General features: G+C 43.1%; 1 protein-coding gene across 1 annotated transcript; it reads right to left on the reverse strand.

The window, feature by feature from the left end:
• Window positions 1-41: 41 nt before the first annotated feature.
• On the reverse strand, window positions 42-12,724 carry SKIL (SKI like proto-oncogene). Its single transcript, XM_009981559.2, has 6 exons — window positions 11,552-12,724; window positions 6,583-6,680; window positions 4,958-5,196; window positions 4,506-4,747; window positions 3,237-3,461; window positions 42-219 (listed from the first exon to the last, which is right to left on the reverse strand). Exons 1-6 carry the CDS (start codon window positions 12,656-12,658, stop codon window positions 58-60), a joined length of 2,073 nt encoding a protein of 690 aa, XP_009979861.2. The 5' UTR covers window positions 12,659-12,724; the 3' UTR covers window positions 42-57.
• Between the last annotated feature and the right edge of the window lie 4,745 nt (window positions 12,725-17,469).

Genomic DNA, 17,469 nt, shown 5'->3' on the forward strand with positions numbered 1-17,469 from the left:
CATTAAAAAGCAAAACACCCTGTTTGAAGGACGCAGTCATGCTTCATCTTCCAGTTTCTATTTTCCTTTTCCATTTTTTGAAGATTTCAGAATCTGTAGCTTCAATTCCTTTATCATCATCTCTAACTTCTCCCTTGCCTCTCGTTCTTGTCTCAGTTCATCTTGAAGCTCTTGTCTATCTGCCTCTGCATGATCCAATCTCTGTCTCAATTCTGCTAGCTGTAAAATAGACAAGACAGAGACAAAGCACATTTTAGCAAACTTACTTGTAAACGTCAACTATTCATTTCAAGACACCACTGAGGACCACCCTACGCATCAGATATTTCAGTTCACCAGTACTTATCAGCTCATCTCCTACAGTTACCAAGAACTATGCCGTTACCTACTACACCACTAGCAAATGACATCAATATGCAAAGCTGCATAAACATGATACTTTAATTAAAAAAATAGGAAAATCCGATTTTTAAATATATATAAATTGTAGTTACATGAACTGTCACACTAGATCATTTCAGTAATACACATAATCTGTTAGGAAGATCATGATGATGTCTGCATCAGATGTTTCACAAATCCCAGAATAAATAGCACTTTTTCTTTTCCCAGGTTCATTTCTCTTACCTGACAAAATATTACTTCTTTATTTCAAAGCCTGAATGTATTTCTAGAACAAACAAAACCACCAACACTGCATTATGATACCCTTTAGTATAAATGAAACAGAATTACCAGAAATGAGATTCAGAAAATCTTCAACATAACTGCCTGTGCATTTATGCGTGTGTTCAAACATAAACATGAGTCCACCCTACTTTTTTTGTGGAACATTTTGTGTTTAAACACAGGAATTAAATATTTTTTTCATTTTTGGAGTTCAGTAAACTTCAAACTTGCTGAAGTGCCATCAAAACTTATTTACAGTGAGATCTGCAAACGCCTGATGAATTTTTCAAGTGCGGGAAAGTTACTGTCACGTTGCTTACAGGTATACTACCAGCAGCTAACTCAGGGAGGAGACTGGAAACCAGTTATCTTCTCTACCATTGATTTAAGGGTTTATTTCTTACAAAAAGACATCACTGAATCTAAAAAATCCATTTGTCTTTGTGATGATAGGTACCTATCTGATCTAAACCATCACTAAGCACACATCTCACTGAAAATGAGGAAGACAGCTCATAAGAATGAAGGAAACAGGAACACACAGGATCACTGGTGTTTGTCAATTGCTATAAAACATACTGGGCAAAGGAACTGCTGTGCTGATTTTAGAGAAGCACCACATTCAGTGGACCTTCACCGCCACTTGTATACTTGGAAATATTTAAATGGATCTTAGCCTAACCAGAAATATTTAAGTGGTTGTTAGCACTACTTTGCTTCCAAATTAATGCAAGCCCTCTGACTCCACTGCTTTGATTAAGTGAACTGGAGCAGTACGACAATGCCCACTGCCTGCATGTTGCAGCACGTACTACATAAGCACGTCTCTGGTTGAGTTTTGATTTCCAGCTCTAAGGAAAGGTTCCAATACTGGTTATACTGCCCTACTGTGATTGACAGGGTAAAGCAACAATTAAACTAGACAACTCAATAAAGACATCAAAAAGGGGGAGAAGACACTTAAGTTCATCTTCAGGCAGGCCTAGAAAGAAGAACAGACATTTAAGCAAGTTCTAAATACCAAATTATTAATTTGGTTTAATGTACAAAGAGTTCATCCCAGTCCAAAGTTCTCAGACAGAAAGGGCAGCCTGGGCAACTGCTTCAAGAAGAAATCAGACTAAGACTTTTTTTTAAAATGCTGTATACAGAGCTTGGGGATGTCTAACTTGGGTACTTCTGACAACTGCTTGGAATCTAGAGTCCAAAATCTACTGTAAGATGCAATAAATGGAGAAAAAGGTTCAAATTATGTGTTGCAGATAGCTCTACCACACAAGCAGTAACAGAGTGAACTTCCACGCAAGGAACATATTTAGTTTTCAGAGTCTAAACTTCAAATGAAACGATCAACCAATCTCCTTGGGGAACCATCTATGGTTTTTACCCTCTGAAGACAGTAAGCTACACAAGCCATATAAAACATGCTACACATGATTATCTTCATAAATTAAAACATGTTGTTACTCGCAGTAATAGGGCTTGTACCAGATGTTTAGTAAATCAGGCCTTAGTCAGAGAGGATTATTTCTGGCAGTGAAGGCTACGAATCTGTGGAGTGCGATGTCATGAAATTAAATTCATGAGGATTTATGATGCTAGTCTCTGCCCTGCTGCCCAAAAATACTAAAACCTGTCTCTCAAGTACTGCCTGTTTCTTAGTTGAGACAGTAAAAAGAGGAAATATATACAGCTATGATCAAATAACCACAAAGCTTTACCGAGCTTAAGTTTCAGATTTTGTTTACTTAAAAAAAAAAAAAGTGAAGACTAGTTTTCTGTGACATGGTACAAAATGCGTTGCTATACATTTAATCATAACTGCAATGGATTTTGAAAAGGGGCATTCCAAGACTCCCTTTGGCATTAACTGGATTTCTCCTATTGGAATGACATGAATAACCTCCAACATGAAGAAAGCCATAGTAAAAGTTAAAAAAAAAAAAAGGAAAAAAATACCTCCATATGCTTTGACAAGCAAACCCAAGAGGCAGGAATGGAAGACAAAAATACAATTTTAATTTCTAAGGGAACTCTTGACAAAGTGCTTTGATAGAGGACAGAAGGGGGCTCATCAGAAGATTCTACCACCAAGGAATAGAAAAAGCCACCAGGTATGCTACTAATCTGACAAAAAGGTGATTGAGAGGTTTGGAATTTTTTTTTTTTAACATAAAAGGAAGAAAAATATGAATAGCTTATTTCTATAACTAAAAAGAGAATGTTTAATGCTATGACACGGGCATGAAAAACACAATTTGTTTTAAATGATGATGTAACAGACTTTATGTTTAAGATTAGTATTTCATCAGTAACATCATATCAATATCTGAGAAGACAAACCTGGAACACTTGACAGGTGAAGTGTTTCTGTAAGCTGCATTCTACCTCAGTTTCCATCGAGGGACAGGGGAATAAATATTGCTGTCACTGTGACCTATTTTGGTATTAGTCTATGGTATCAGAACACACGGAGAAGAGGAAACCTTAAGGAGGCTGAGCAACAGCTTCACGATTTCCTTATACACTAAATACAGTTTGGTTTGAAACAAACTTTCCCTTCTCACCTGTGCCGCATATTCAGCTTCTTTGTCTTTTTCTAAATTGGAGTCACAGCTACACTTTTGCTTCAGCACTTGGTCCAGTTTCTTCTCCAAGTCCCTCTGCTCGAAATAAAATTCTTCCATTTTTTGGGCGTGCTCTGTTTGCAAACATTCAAGTTCTTTTTGTAAATTCTGCTGTTCTTCAGTTAATTCCTTCATAGCTTTGGAGTTGCTTAACATTTCCACTTCCTGTCAAGAAAAATCAGGATCACATACACCTTGGTTCTAAGACCAGAAAGGTGAAAAACTGAATTCAAATGTGTATCTGGAACCAATGAGGCCAAAAAGAGCACGTTTATCTATGATGATAGCCTGAGTATTTGTCTACTTATCAATGGTAGCCTGGAATTCTGTAGCAAGCACTTCAATGTAAACAATTTACACTTTCAAGTACATGGAGCTTCCAGAAACAGATTCACAACTTCCAGCTGTGAACCTCAGAGAGCAGCAGCACTGATTCACTAAAATATACTTTGAAGATGAAAGAAGTCTTACCAGAAAACAGAATAAATCTGTTCGATTTCTATTACCACTAGCATTTTGGTATTTTTTTAAGTCTTCATTTTTTTTTTTAACTTCAAGCTAACTAACTACAAGCTTTACCTCCAACAGCAGAATGACTTAAAAGCAGCAGCTCTAGGGTCCTATCTGAGGTCAGATTCTGAGCTTAACGTTAAATAAAATTAAATTAAAAAGTAGGTCTTGTCTATGAATATAAGCAGCAAAGACTATTTATTTTAATGCAGAAAGCAGAAATGAGGCATCCATTATTAAAAAAGACTAATAAAATCCCCCTAAAAACAAGGGCTTATCAAATGGAAATAGGAAGGAGGCATTCTTTTTTATACAAGGCAGTGTAGAAGTGTATTCCTAGAATACTGATGTCCACATCTTTAAAATCCTGAAAACTGGGACATTTTAGAGGACTTAAACTATATCTTCCAAAGTACCTAAATGTTTGGAAAACATTCTAAACTGAAAGAAGTACTTTTCATTTGGATAAAACAAAAGAAGGAGCTGCTTGAACACAATAGTTGCACACTGAAAAGACACCGATTATTAGTGGACTCAAAAGTAATGAGATTTGGCGTCTGGATTCAAGCTAGGGGGAAAATTATCTGTGTGTTTTGGTGTTTCTAAATGAATGCAATCTGTGACACTGATCCTAGAACCAACAAGCTAACATCAGTTTTCTCAGGACAGAAGTGAAATGCTCTCAGCTTAGCACTGTACCATTTGAAGCTGCTGTTTCCTCCGCAAAATAGCGTTTAGCTTTTCTTGCTGTTTGATGTAGGTTTTCATCACTTCTTCCATGATCCTTCCCTTGTCATCTTCACAGCTGATGTCTTTCATGAGAGTGGGGGACAAGGTTCGCCCATCATTACCTACTTCGACACGGCTAGAGTCTCTAGTGATTTTGGAAGAAATACGCTCAGGTTTTCCACTTCTCGTGGAACGAGTTGATACAGGTGGATCTACAGAGGAAAGAAGAACACAGCATAATAATCACAGAAAATAAAACTTCCGGAGTGAAAAAAATGCAAATAAAACTAAAGATGACAAAAATGTCAAAAGAATTTTTGGAAAACTGAAGTGACATCACAAAACACTAGCTTGGAGTTGAGCTTTCCAAAATTATAAGGTATAAAAACTCAAAAGACTTCAACATAATTTTCACTACTCACCTAAACGTTTATGCTGCTCCACGCCAGCTTTCAAGTCAATTTTTTCCTGTTCTTCAAGAGAAAGCTCTGGATAGGAGGCAGTTTTTTTGTGCTTTCCACTACCAAGCTTCTTCTCTGACTGTCCAGGTGAGGATTTAATTACTTCTGAGGCTTTGACTGCTGGTTTTGCAACATCCTTATATTGTGATGCAAGGGATACATTCGGGGCAACCACTTTATCACACATATAAAGGTAGTAACTGAAACAGTAGAACAGTAAAATTAAGAATGAAAGGTAAGGCAGAGAGCAGTAAGTTTAATTTAATGTGGTTTCGAACTGTAAAAGCTTCAATGAAAAATAAGCACCTTCTTTTTAAATTTTTCCTATGCAAAAGGAAATCCTAATGATCTACTTAATCTTTACTGAGTAGATTATCTAGATAAGGTTTTGAGGCTATCAAACAAGAGGATTTTCCAAACATGGCTGATTAAAAGAATCATACAGAAAATCATATGAAGTCTTCATTTAAATGCAAACAGTGATATTAGAATGCCACTGAATCCAGACTCTCTAGCATTTTCATAAACCTTATATTAGCAATGGAGGATGGGGGAAGCGATCAGTGTAGTGGGAACGAGTACATCACTCTTTAAATAGCGAAATTGTGTACTGACAGTGCTGGGGCATGTCTGAGCCCACTGCTGGACGTTCTTTCCCACATATATTGAGCAATCCATCTGGATTTTCACAGTTCTTGGACATCTGGAAGCATCCTTCCATATTGCCCTAATCTAGCCATGCAGCTTTTGTCTAGTACAGAGGGAAAAAATGTGTTAAGGTCAATGTCATGATGCTGGAGTCAAGATTGATGTCTTCAACACTTTCCTTTCTCCTAGTTCTGAAGGAAGGCACCGATAGGAACAGCAAACTGAGGAACCATCACAGAAGTTCCACCATTCCCGTGTTTGTGTGGGAACTAGTTCGATGGGTGTGTGCTGCTTTGATGCATGCTGTTAGCCAAAAGAGTCTAATCTCACCCATGCACAGTAAATGCATAACCACACGGGGTTATGGTAAGAGGTACGTCAAGAAAAACTGTTTCCCTTGTTGATGCAGAGGACAAACTGCGTACTATGTTAAGGAAATGTACTTGGTTTCTAAAACCAGGAAACTAATCAACAGACAATTCAGCTGTAGCCATTGCTCTAGCATGGAAGAAATCCTTCACACATCTTTCACAAGTCTTGTCTGAAAGGAAATTAAGTTGCTCTCATGGTAAATAGGCCCTAAGCACCTTTCCACGTGCATGCATTATATTATAATATGAAAGATTAAAAATTGCCTTGTCAGTTCTACTCTGAAAAGGGAAACTGTAATTACATTTCAATTGTATTGCCTACTGAAGAACACTCATAGATCACAGCTTGAGTCCTGTACCAAAAACCACTCATAAGAAGTTCATTAATATTTACACTAAGAAATGTATAAAAAGTTAGGGTACAATTATTTCTGTGCAATCCCTTAGAGCCTTCCTAACAATTAAGGTTGCAAGTACTTTTTTTTTCATTTTGAATTATCTTTAAATAGGCAAAAGTACTTAAATACTTGTACATACAGCATAGTTCTACACAGGAAATTCAGTTACCTGGGATGGAAAAAGGAGGGTGGTTGAGGATCAGTTTCTGCTTCTTGCTTTATAACTGGATACCACTGTGGTAATTCCAGGCTCTGCTGTGCATCTGCCTACAGAAAAGAACATAAATTGTTAACTGGAAGACAGGTACATGTTATTTACATTTTCATAAATGGGGAATGGCATTTACACCATTAATACACATGCATCAGAGAAACTGAGGTACTGGAAAACTGAGTGTCTTTGGGAGAAATGTAGGGTAGCAGTTTCTTCGATCTCCAATTTCCCATTACAGGCAAAGATGCAACAAAATTAAAAGAAAATCTCTTTAGAAACCGATATAAAACCTCTGCTGAGTCTCCAGAACTCTACCAGAGGCATGCTAAAAATGTTTGGGAGAAACAGAAAGCAGAAACTAGGATTTCCAAAAGGTGCCTTTTGTAATAAAGTATCCACACCACAGTAAGCACCTGCCAGATACTTTATTACAAAATAAAACCTGTGAATAAAATGGAACAATTACTGGTGTTCCAGAGACAAAACTTGCTTCAGTTGTCACAAATTTTTATTACAGAAGTGGGCAAACCTGCTGCAGTAACATGACAACTCCATTCCCTTTGCAGTAACAAACAAAATGAATTCAGGTGCATCAGAATATATAATCTTAAAAAACTCCTGTGCATTTTGTAGTTGGATAGCAATTCTTGTTCTGTTTGTCTCCAGAAATATTTTTGGAATTACTCTTTAGTCAAAGCTGGTGATACTTTGTGCTCTACTGCAAAGTTAGTATTAATTCCAAGTGAAGGGTGTCTCGTCATATATTTAAACAAGACTCATAGCTAAGAAATTGGTTCTTAATTTCATTGTATTAAAATCGCCTTGGGAAGCGGGTTTTTGGGTAAGGTGTGGTTGGTTGACCCCAGCCAGCACCCCAGCACCCACAGAGCCGCTCCCTCACCACCATGCCCAAGGGGATGGGGACAAAAGCAAGAAAGCTCCTGGGTCGAGATACAGACAGTTTAACAGGGGAAGGAAAGAGAAAAAAACAAGTGAAGCAAAGGATATCACACACCACCTCCCACAGGCACATTGATGCCCAGCCAGCCTCCGAACAACATTCACCTTAGATGCCAAAACCCCCTTTCTTCTCCTTCTATCCCAGTTTTTATTGCTGAGCATGACATTACAAAGTACGGAGCATCCCCTTGGCCCCTGCCAGTCCTGCCAATCCCTGGGCTCCTTGCTGCAGGGGCCGAGCACGGAACAGAGGAAGCCTTGATGCTGCCTGAGCACTGTTCAGCAGCAGCCAAGACATTGCTGTGTTCCCAACACTGTTCTAGCCACAAATCCAAAGCACAGCACCTACACAGCCTGCTACAAAGAAAGTGAGCACCATTCCAGCCAGACCCAGCAACTTTGGAAAGTTGCTCAATTGAAAAAAGCCTATAAAGTTGGGGGAAAAAAAAAAAAAAAAAATCCCTATAGTACCTAAAGCTTCACCTAGCACTCTAACATCTTCACAATTTCTTGGGTACAAGATATATTATCAGAACAGTTTATATTTACACACCCTGAAATACACTGCCACAGAACTTCCATCTCTGGCAGTCAAGAGAATAACCAATTACACACGTGTGGCCTGTACCAAGGTCTGCAGAGTCAAATGTCGCCCGACCATTAGAGAGACCCAATCCCATACACAATATTCTGGTCAAAACTTCCGGCCCACCAAATTAACAAAACTGAAATTTAACTCCAACCCTGCAGTTCCTCAAATCAGTTTCAACGTAGACGGAAAGGAGGGAGGGCAAAAGGAAGCTAAGGTCCAAAATAGTAAATTCATAATCAAGTCTTTAAATAATAAAGATCTGAAATACAGCAAATAATCTCTAGAAAAACAGCCTCATCCTGACATTTGTCAAGTTTTTTCTACTTACGCAGATCATTCTAATAATTTAAATAATGTAAATATATTCTTCTACTTACATTACAGCTAGTACACAGTAATCCAATTCTAACTTCTGAGTCACATCTTGTCTGTGTTTTAGGACTCACATTTTAACATGTTTGTATATTTACATACAAAATTATCTATGAGGTAATCTGTATTTTCAAGTTATTAGGTCAGATTTTTACATTTCTACCTATTTTAAATGGATACCAACTGTACTGTCTACCCATTAACGTGCATTGTAAAAATGAATTACATACCTTGCAGTCAATTTTTTTCTTAGGAAAGAAAATGAAAGGTAGTAATAAATAAACAGGAAATCTTTCTCTAACATGATTCTTTCCTCATCATCTAGGTTAATAAAACAGAGATAAAGCATCTACTTCGATATATACATGTGTATTTCACTACCTAACAATCTGTTTAGTTTAGTGCTCTCAAATAATTCTATAAATGCAATATATCCAAGTAAACTTAAAATTTAATGACTTCTACCTAAACTGTTTGAAAGGGCTACAGGAAAAATATGTTTTGCTTTTCTTCTAAAGCTAGTTGTACAAAGCTGTTCTTTAAGGAAAAAAAAGTAGTGGTTTCAACCTAATCACTAAGCCAGTAGTTTTAGCAGAGATGGGATTTACAAAAATACTTCGAAGAAATGTTAACTCTCCACACGAAGCTTTTCCCCAAGCATGGTGACCAACTCAAGGAATTAGTCTGAGAAGCAAGATAAAGTTTTAGTGCAGAGCAATTATCAGAAACTGTCGCAAAGTTAATGAGGATCGAAGCACAGAGATCAGCAGAGACCCACTGACAGCTGTTCCCACGAAGCGCAGGTGGACGTTACGCTGCAGTCTAGAACCCAACAGAACATGAGAAACTCGGTGACAATCAGATATACAGCTCACAGTTTTCTTCTTAGCACAAAGAGCAGAAAGGAATTAACCTCGTGAGTACACTGTCTGCTCTTAAAGCACTGAAAGCAAAAGCATATTTGCACCGTGAGGGCAATAAACTCAGAGTGAAACGCTAAGGAGAACAGCAATGCACAGGATCTAGGATGCTCCAAAGACAATGAGATTTAATTAATAATTTATTATTACTGGATGCACAAAGACCTAGCCAAGGGCAACTCCAAGATAACCTCGAAGATGCATCAGCATTTCTGAGTACTGACCCAGCAAAGGTGGTAAGAAGGTGACAGAATAGCAAATGGAACATCCTGCAAAATAATTTCCCTAGAAGTGTCAGAAAAGGGAATGTCCACACATTGTACTTAGTATCTCTGTCACACCACAGAAACGAGGGAAAGAAAAGACAACCAAAGCAGCCCAAGCTTCCCCAGGACGAGGAAACGGAGGCAGCGCTCCAACACTCCCCTGTTAAACTCTTCTAATCTCTTGTGCTTTCCAGATGAATATGTGGGAGACCAAAAATAAGAAAAAGAACCCTCCCCCACCATTTTATCTTTGCTCAAGTTTTCACAGTTTCTCTCTCGTTCTGATTTCACATGCTGCTTTGTAAGAAAGAACGACACAGGTCTGCAACGGAAGGAAGACTCCAGAAAGTTTTTGTATTTCATTTGCACCAGCCCAGTCCAAATGACTGTTACTGTTAATTTCAGCTGTTTTTTTTTAATCTGTACACATGAAACTGAAAGATCTCATAGTCTGAAATCTGCCACGGTGAAAAGGGAAGCAGTATTACAGGTATGAATTATAAACACTTCCACTGATGCATCCATCATATAAACTACAGTTTATGACCTATGCTGGCATTGCAAGGATGAAGACTGCCGTGTCTTTATCAGATGAAAAGCAAAGTCTCCTTGCTACGAACCTACCCGCATCTTCAACTAATTCAGCATGTGGAAGCATGCCGTACCGCAGACTTTCATGGAAATTTTCTGCCAAAATCCCTTACTGTAGACTGGCACAACTGTAAAAACCCCTGTTACTACAGTAAGTCCTTCTGCAATACTGACTTTTCAGAAGTTGATGCTGAAAGGTGTCAACTTGTAGCACACCCTTTAAGGCTCAACCATTTGGTGTGCTCTTGCAGCTACTTCGAAATCCACCACAAAACATCCAACAGGTAAAATGGATATAAAATCAAACCAGTAGCCACCAAACAGACATATAAATGGCAAATACACTGAAAAGAAACATAGTGGTGGCACACAAACCATTTAAAAGACTCTTAAGTTTAAATTATACCCCTCAAAAGTGTACATTCTATGAACAGAAACATCTATGATGTTCAGTATTTTACTGGTGCTTGTCTTATTATTTAAAGTAGAAGATCTCTAAGGGAAAAATAAGCTCTGTATTTTTGAACCACAGTGCTGACTTGCAGCAGTATTTTAGGAAAAAATATGACGTCTATTATTAACCATTGTCAAGATACCGGCCTACAGCTCGTTACTTGGGCTGCTTAAAACCCCCTCTTTTTGGCATATTTCTCTATACAACTGGTTTAAACAGAAAGCTATTGCTGAACAAGCAGACTTTAGGCTTCTAAATAGCAATTTATCACTGCAGCGCTACCCTGCAAGCAAAGTCAAGAGATGGGCGGTTAGCGAGCCAGGTTGCCATACACTGCACGTGCGTGTGTGTGCTGGAGTAAAAATAACAAATGAAGACTTCATTTGCAATACTTGATTTTCAAGCTCCTTTCTGCTTTGCTCAGCTACTGCAACACACACCACGTAGAACATACTTAAAGGTTGAATGGGAGAATGAAAATTTCCACAACTACTCTGAATTTTCCAGAGACTGTATACCTTCGAACAGAACAAGAACCAACAAAGCCAAACCAGCTCGAATTAAGTCACTTACAGCCCAAAGAGGAAAGAAATTACAGCACCTTTTAATGAGAAATGTATTTCCATGGTGAAGCTCTCTTACCAATTGAACTCAGGCTTGATGTGACAAGCATTCCCACTTACAAAAGGCAAGCAAGAAGTTTTCAAAACAAGTACGTACGTGCGAGAAGAAAGAGATTTGGGAGTTTTACAAGAGTAGGTGAACTTACTTTGGACCGAGTTCTTTTCTGATTTTTCTCGCTAAATTTCTCCTTCATTTCCTCCAAGAGATGTTTCAGCTCCCGCTCCTCTGACGTTCCCAAGTATTTTTGGTTAATGTGCAGGTAGCAGTGCCACTTGGCTGATTCAAATCCCCAGTGGCAGGTCCTCTTGTCCGGGGATCTGTGTGAATGCATCACGAACGTCTGGGGTGAGAACATCCCGTAGCACTCCAAACACTGGATACACGGGTCATCCGGCGCAAGGTAGAACTGAGGCGCGAACAAGCCCTGGCACTTGCCCAGGCACTCATGCTCTACTTCAAAGGCACTGCCAGTCTCCTTCAATTGGGCCAAGGTGTTCTTACCAGGCAGAAAACTGCCACTTTGTGGAAAAGTGCGAGGACGTAGCAAAGCATTGCATAGTCTCTGAGCATCAGTCAGCGTAATCAGCCCACAGGACGGAGCATTAAATGGAAGAATTCCCAAAACCTTCAGAATATGAAGCTGGTCAGAAGTGCACCTCGAGCAGTATATATACAGTTCATCACACACCGTATTGATCTGCTGCAACGAAAAGTCTCGGAGAACGGAATTCAACACTTGAGGCAGGCAAAGCCTTTTTTCTCCTCCAACTTTGAAACAAGAGATAGATTCCCCCTCCAGTAGAGTCTGGGTGAGCTCTGTGGAGCTGTCCGGAGGAATGAGCAGTGGACCAGAAAGTATTTGTGGTGACGGAAGAGGCAAGAAGACAGTGGGTGACATACTCTCCTGGGAATAACGAGCTGAAAAAGCTGCCGGTCCACCCAGCGAACTCTGGCTGCTCAAGTGAAACTGTGCCAACGTGTGTTTCAAACCTGGATTTAAATTCAAAGGCTCAGATAGTGAAGTACTGTTTGGCTTGTCGGTTTCCCCATCAGCCTCCACAGGAGTTTCGTCATACTCGTCCAAGTTTTCCTTCTTTATTGTTGGCAATTTATTTATCACAACTCGTACATTTCTATTTACATGCACTTCTGTCATTGCTCTTTTTAATGGAGGACTCCCATCCTCTTGGATCCCACTCCTTTTTTGGTCTGAAACCAGACCTAGAGGGAAGTTTATTTGTGGGCTTTCCATTGCTGAACACCAGAACTTTAATTAAGTCAGTCTTGAATGTGCATTTTCCTGCTTGTTCATACAAAAAAACAAGTGATCTTGATTACCTCAGGTACACCAAGTTTTGCACTCCTTTCAGTAAAATGTTACTTTTTCAGCCTCCAAGAGTAAAAACTGTAACCCATTTTGCACATAATACCATAAAACTAATAACGGAGAGGTTACACAAATTTTTCTTTTATAGGTATCTGTTCAATTCTCTAGTATAAAAAACCCACTGCAATATGTATACAAAAGGCTCTTCTTCATACCCTACCTGCTATTTTACACAGTAGTCTTCTCTAGTAATTCAGTAAAAAACAATACCTTGATGCAAGTGTCCATCCTTGATCATTTTTTTCCTTAAAAAATACAGTCTTTTCAAATAAGTCTCTATTTAAATATTAAAATAGAAAAAAACGGTCTCAGTTTGAAGAACGCTGCTCTTAACGCACTCCGAAAACGTAGTTTAAGTTGCGTGAAAATTTTATTCAGCACTTTCAGTTCTGGGAGATCAAACACAACCTTAAGGGCTTGCTTTATTGTGCTGCCAACTTCATGATTTCACCACCACTGTAAGAGTTACTATGGTAGTTCACAAATAAACCCCCAAATTAACGGCTGATCCAGATCGCCGGCAAAAACTAGACGTCCCTAAAGAGTCACCTTCCGCGCCGATGTCACTGGTGCGTGTCAGAATTTTCCCACCCCGAGTTATTAGAAATAGAGGTAAGATCCAGGCCATCGGCTAAATCCATGTCTTGGGCTCTCAGCGTTGTGTCAGCCTTCCCCGATAACCTGTGAAAAGAGAAAAAGCTCGGTCGCAAGCAATCCCAAAACACGAGTTTGCCATGTCAAAGGAGAGATTCGCTTCTCAATTAATTACGAAACATCAGGGCGCAGGAAGCTTTCCTTCAAAACCGTAAGCCCCACGACAAGCCCCGGCAGATGGGCGAAGCTGGCAGCGGCGGACACCTCCCGGCGCGCTGCATCCCGCGCCGGCGAGCCGCGGGCGGGCGGGGGAGGGGGGCGGCACCGGAGCGGCTCGCTCGCGGCGTGCACACCCTGCAAGGACGCGGCCGCCGAAGGGAGGAGGGCCGCCCTCCATCCCCTCCGCCCGGGGACCGGCCCCGAGCCCCGCGGTCCCTTCCCGGAAGGGCCCGGGACGCCGCATCCCGCCGCTCGCACCCTCCTCCCTCCCTCCGGCGCCGTGACTCACCTCAGCCCCGCCGGCACCGCTCCGGGCAGCGCTCACCCCCTCCCCCTCCCGTGCCCGCCGCCGCCGGTCTCGCCTCTCCGCCCCGTCGGGCTCCCCGGGGGCGCAGCCGTACCCGCGCCGCGCCGCGCCGCTCCGCCGCCTCGGTCCCTCCCCGTCCCCTTCTCCCCGCTGCCCCCGCGCAACGCTCGCCCGCACCCCTCTTCCCCCAGCCCGCCGCCGCCGCCGCTCCCTCCCCCCGGGGACGGCGCGCCCCTCCCCCCGGCTCAGCCCCATCCCCCTCCGGCGCTCCCGCCCCTCCCCCCACCGCGGGGCCGACCGCGCCCCCCTCCCCCACCTGCCCCCTCCCCACCCCCCTCCGGTAACTTCCCCGGCTGCTCACCCGGCGCCGCGGGGCTCCGGCAGCCCGGGGAGCGGAACAGGCGCCGCGCACGCACCGCCCACCCGTGACCTCACTGCGGAGACGGCGGCGGCGGCGGAGACAGCCGCGGAGACGGCGGCGGCGGCGGCGCGCGGGCACGAACCCGCCGGCGGCGCGCACCGCCCCCCCCCCCCCCCCCTCCCGCCGCCGCAGCCCCGCCCACTGTCTGGGGCAGCGGCGGGAGCGGCCGCCCCTCCCCCGCCCGCCGCCGCCGCCGCCTCGGCTCCGGGAAACCCTCCCCCCGCCGGCAGGAAAAGGGAGAGAAAAAATAAAAACCCACAGGAAAAAAAAAAAAAGTGTTATTTCTGACGTTATTTCTGAGCAGCGTTCGCACGTCCTCCCGCCGCCTCCCCCGCAGCCCACCCCGGTCAGACCCTGCCCCGGGCCGCCCCGCCGCCGTCCCCGCCGTCAGAGCGCAGGGCAGGCGGCCCGCAGCGGCGGGGAGCGCCCGGGCGGCGCCGCTGCGGGCGCCCCGAGCGGCAGCTGCGGCGGGGGGGCGAGAGCAGCCATGGCAGAAAGGGAGAGAGCGGCAAGCGGGAGCGGAGGGAGACGGCCCGGGCGCTCGCGGGGAGCCGTCGGGCGTAGCGGCGGCCCGCAGCGAGCGTCCTTCAGCGGGGGCTCCTCGGTCACCGTCCCCCAGTGCGGGTCCCCGGGGCGCCGGGCTCCGCGCCGACACCCCACTACCGGGAGTGCGATGGTGCCGGTCCCCAGGGCGGCTTCACCAGCTCTCTCCCCTTCCAGCCACGGGCTCGCGGGGGGTCACCGGTTGCGCGGAGGTGCCGAACGACGAGACGGTGCCAAAGGCGGTCCCGGAGCCTTGCTGGGAAGCGGTGCGATCGCTCCTGCAAAGAGGGGTTTATGTGAGGGGCTTCTCCTGCTCCAGGCTTGTTGCTAGAGGGGGACGATGCTCTTCAGGGACTGCTCAGTCTCTCTACAACTAGTGTACGTACTACAGGTTTCTTCTGCCTGCAAGGAGCCCAATGCTTTTTGCGTAACATCTTTGGAAAGACAGCTGGGATTAGGGCACGATCCAATTTGCTGTTGCCTTACATCCCGTACAGTTACATATTCTGCTGCAACGTGAGTAGAAAAGCACAGCACGTGGAAACGGGGCAGTTGTACAACAACCGGGCACCGCTGGGCACCGGCCGTCGCTGCCCACGGCGAGCGGCTCGCTTCCGTGTCGTCTCCTAACACCACACCAGGATTAGCACAGAGCAAACAAAACCCACTTGGCTGCTGAGCAGCTCATCAGCGGAGGGGTTTGGTACGCTTTAGTCCTTGGCTTCACACCTCTGATACGCTTGGATTTGCTCTGGCTGGCAGGGCTGACTGATGGAGGGGCCTTGAGCATCACTGCAAAGCTGCTTCTCGGGTCACCTTGTAACTCTTTTTTAAAACATCGTATGAGTCGCAACATCTACAACAATATCCACAACGTTTCCTTCTGATGACGGCTGGAGGAGGATTGATCTGAGATTATTGATGTCATTTCGTGTGCAGGTTTTGCCCTTGATGTTAACCTCAGATGGTCTCACCCACAGCTAGGAAAGCTCCTACTCTATGTTTGCACAGCAGCTAGTGCAATCTTCGGGACCCACGGTGCTTTATATTGCAAAAATAATAAATTGCTGACAGATTAAGTAGAGAATAGGGTTTAGAAGAACCGTATGAATGGCAGTGCTTCAGCTTTTAACGATAACTCTGTGATGACAAACACAATAATGGTTATATTTATTTTTTAAAACCTAAAGAAAACCACTTGACCTTTCTATTATTAAAGAATTTGGGTATAGATGAAGGAATTGTAAAACTGAAATAGAGCATGATCTCGACTTTTATGTTCGGTGGAAGGTGTCGTATCAAGAAGGATCATTGTTTCACCGTTGCCATATTGCAGCAACCTCAGGCAGGCGGCTTTCCTACAAATGAAGGGGTACCAAAAAGAAGCCTTAATTTTGTCGAGGGATGTAAACTTCCAAATTACTTGAAATTAAGTGCAGCTGCTTGAAATAGACATTGCGTAGAATACCGATAGAAAATCGTAACTTCTCTTTTCATGGGCTAGAGAAAACAGAGAAAGAAGGGAAGGCATAAATTCCTTCCATTCCATGTAGGCCAAAGCAGAGAGAAAAGCTTCCCAAAACCTGAAACTGAGATTTAATATTGGGGAAGAACACAAGTATTGGAGAAATTACGTTTTCCCCCTTTTGATACTTTACTATTTGTCCTCTTCCATCCTTATTTTGTTTCTAATTACTACTACCGTTATGGAGAGGACATTTTCCCTTCCTTACATTTACCCTGCTACTTTCTAGCTCCTTTGCCAGACTTCATCTGTGTAACTCCTCCATAGCAGCAGAATCACAGCTGGAATGTATATGTATTACAAAAAAATCAGCCTCTAACACCTTACGTGAGTTCCATGAACTGAAGGATGACCAGGACTGACACCTCTGTACTTTCCAGCCACTTGAGATTCACCACAAATAAGATGTGTGCATTTAAAGAAACTTCTTAAACCTGCTCTTGGCTCGTCTTTCCATCCAACAGCATTTGATCTAATTTAGCAACACACAGTGGTTAATAAATTTAGCAACACACAGTGGTCATTCCACCCCAATACGCAGTTTTATTATCTAGGTGTGTTGTCCGTGCTTTTCAAAGCAGGGAAGTGCTGTAAACATGTTTAAATGAATTCCAGCATTGTGCTGCAACCTGTAGTAGTACCCTGGTGCTTTTCCTAAGTGCTATTCTTTAGCCTCCAGCAACACCATCACACAGGACTGTAGCATTGTCTCACTCTGGCTGCTACATCAAACGCTTCTTGCAGCATTTCCAGCCTTCAACAGAAGAGAGGATGGCTTCACGGAACAATTCCGCAGAAGGATTTTATAAATAGTGGTATTTTTCCTCCATTTACAGTTAAGCAAGCAAGAGGCAGAGCAGTTGCCAGAGTACAATCACTAGCCTTCCACAAAAACGTGAACAGCTTTTGTGCAGGGCAGGGAGACTGAGGAAGGTGATGGAGAAGATGCAAAAGTGAATTAATGTTGGATCTCAATTGTCTGTTTAAATTATTTTTAATTCTTTAGTCTTCTGCAATAAAATGTTTAAGGGTAAGATAACAAATAGCTTTATGAGAAAGTAAACACG

This window comes from Tauraco erythrolophus, chromosome 11, assembly GCF_009769465.1.
Source record: "Tauraco erythrolophus isolate bTauEry1 chromosome 11, bTauEry1.pri, whole genome shotgun sequence".
NCBI lineage: Eukaryota > Metazoa > Chordata > Aves > Musophagiformes > Musophagidae > Tauraco > Tauraco erythrolophus.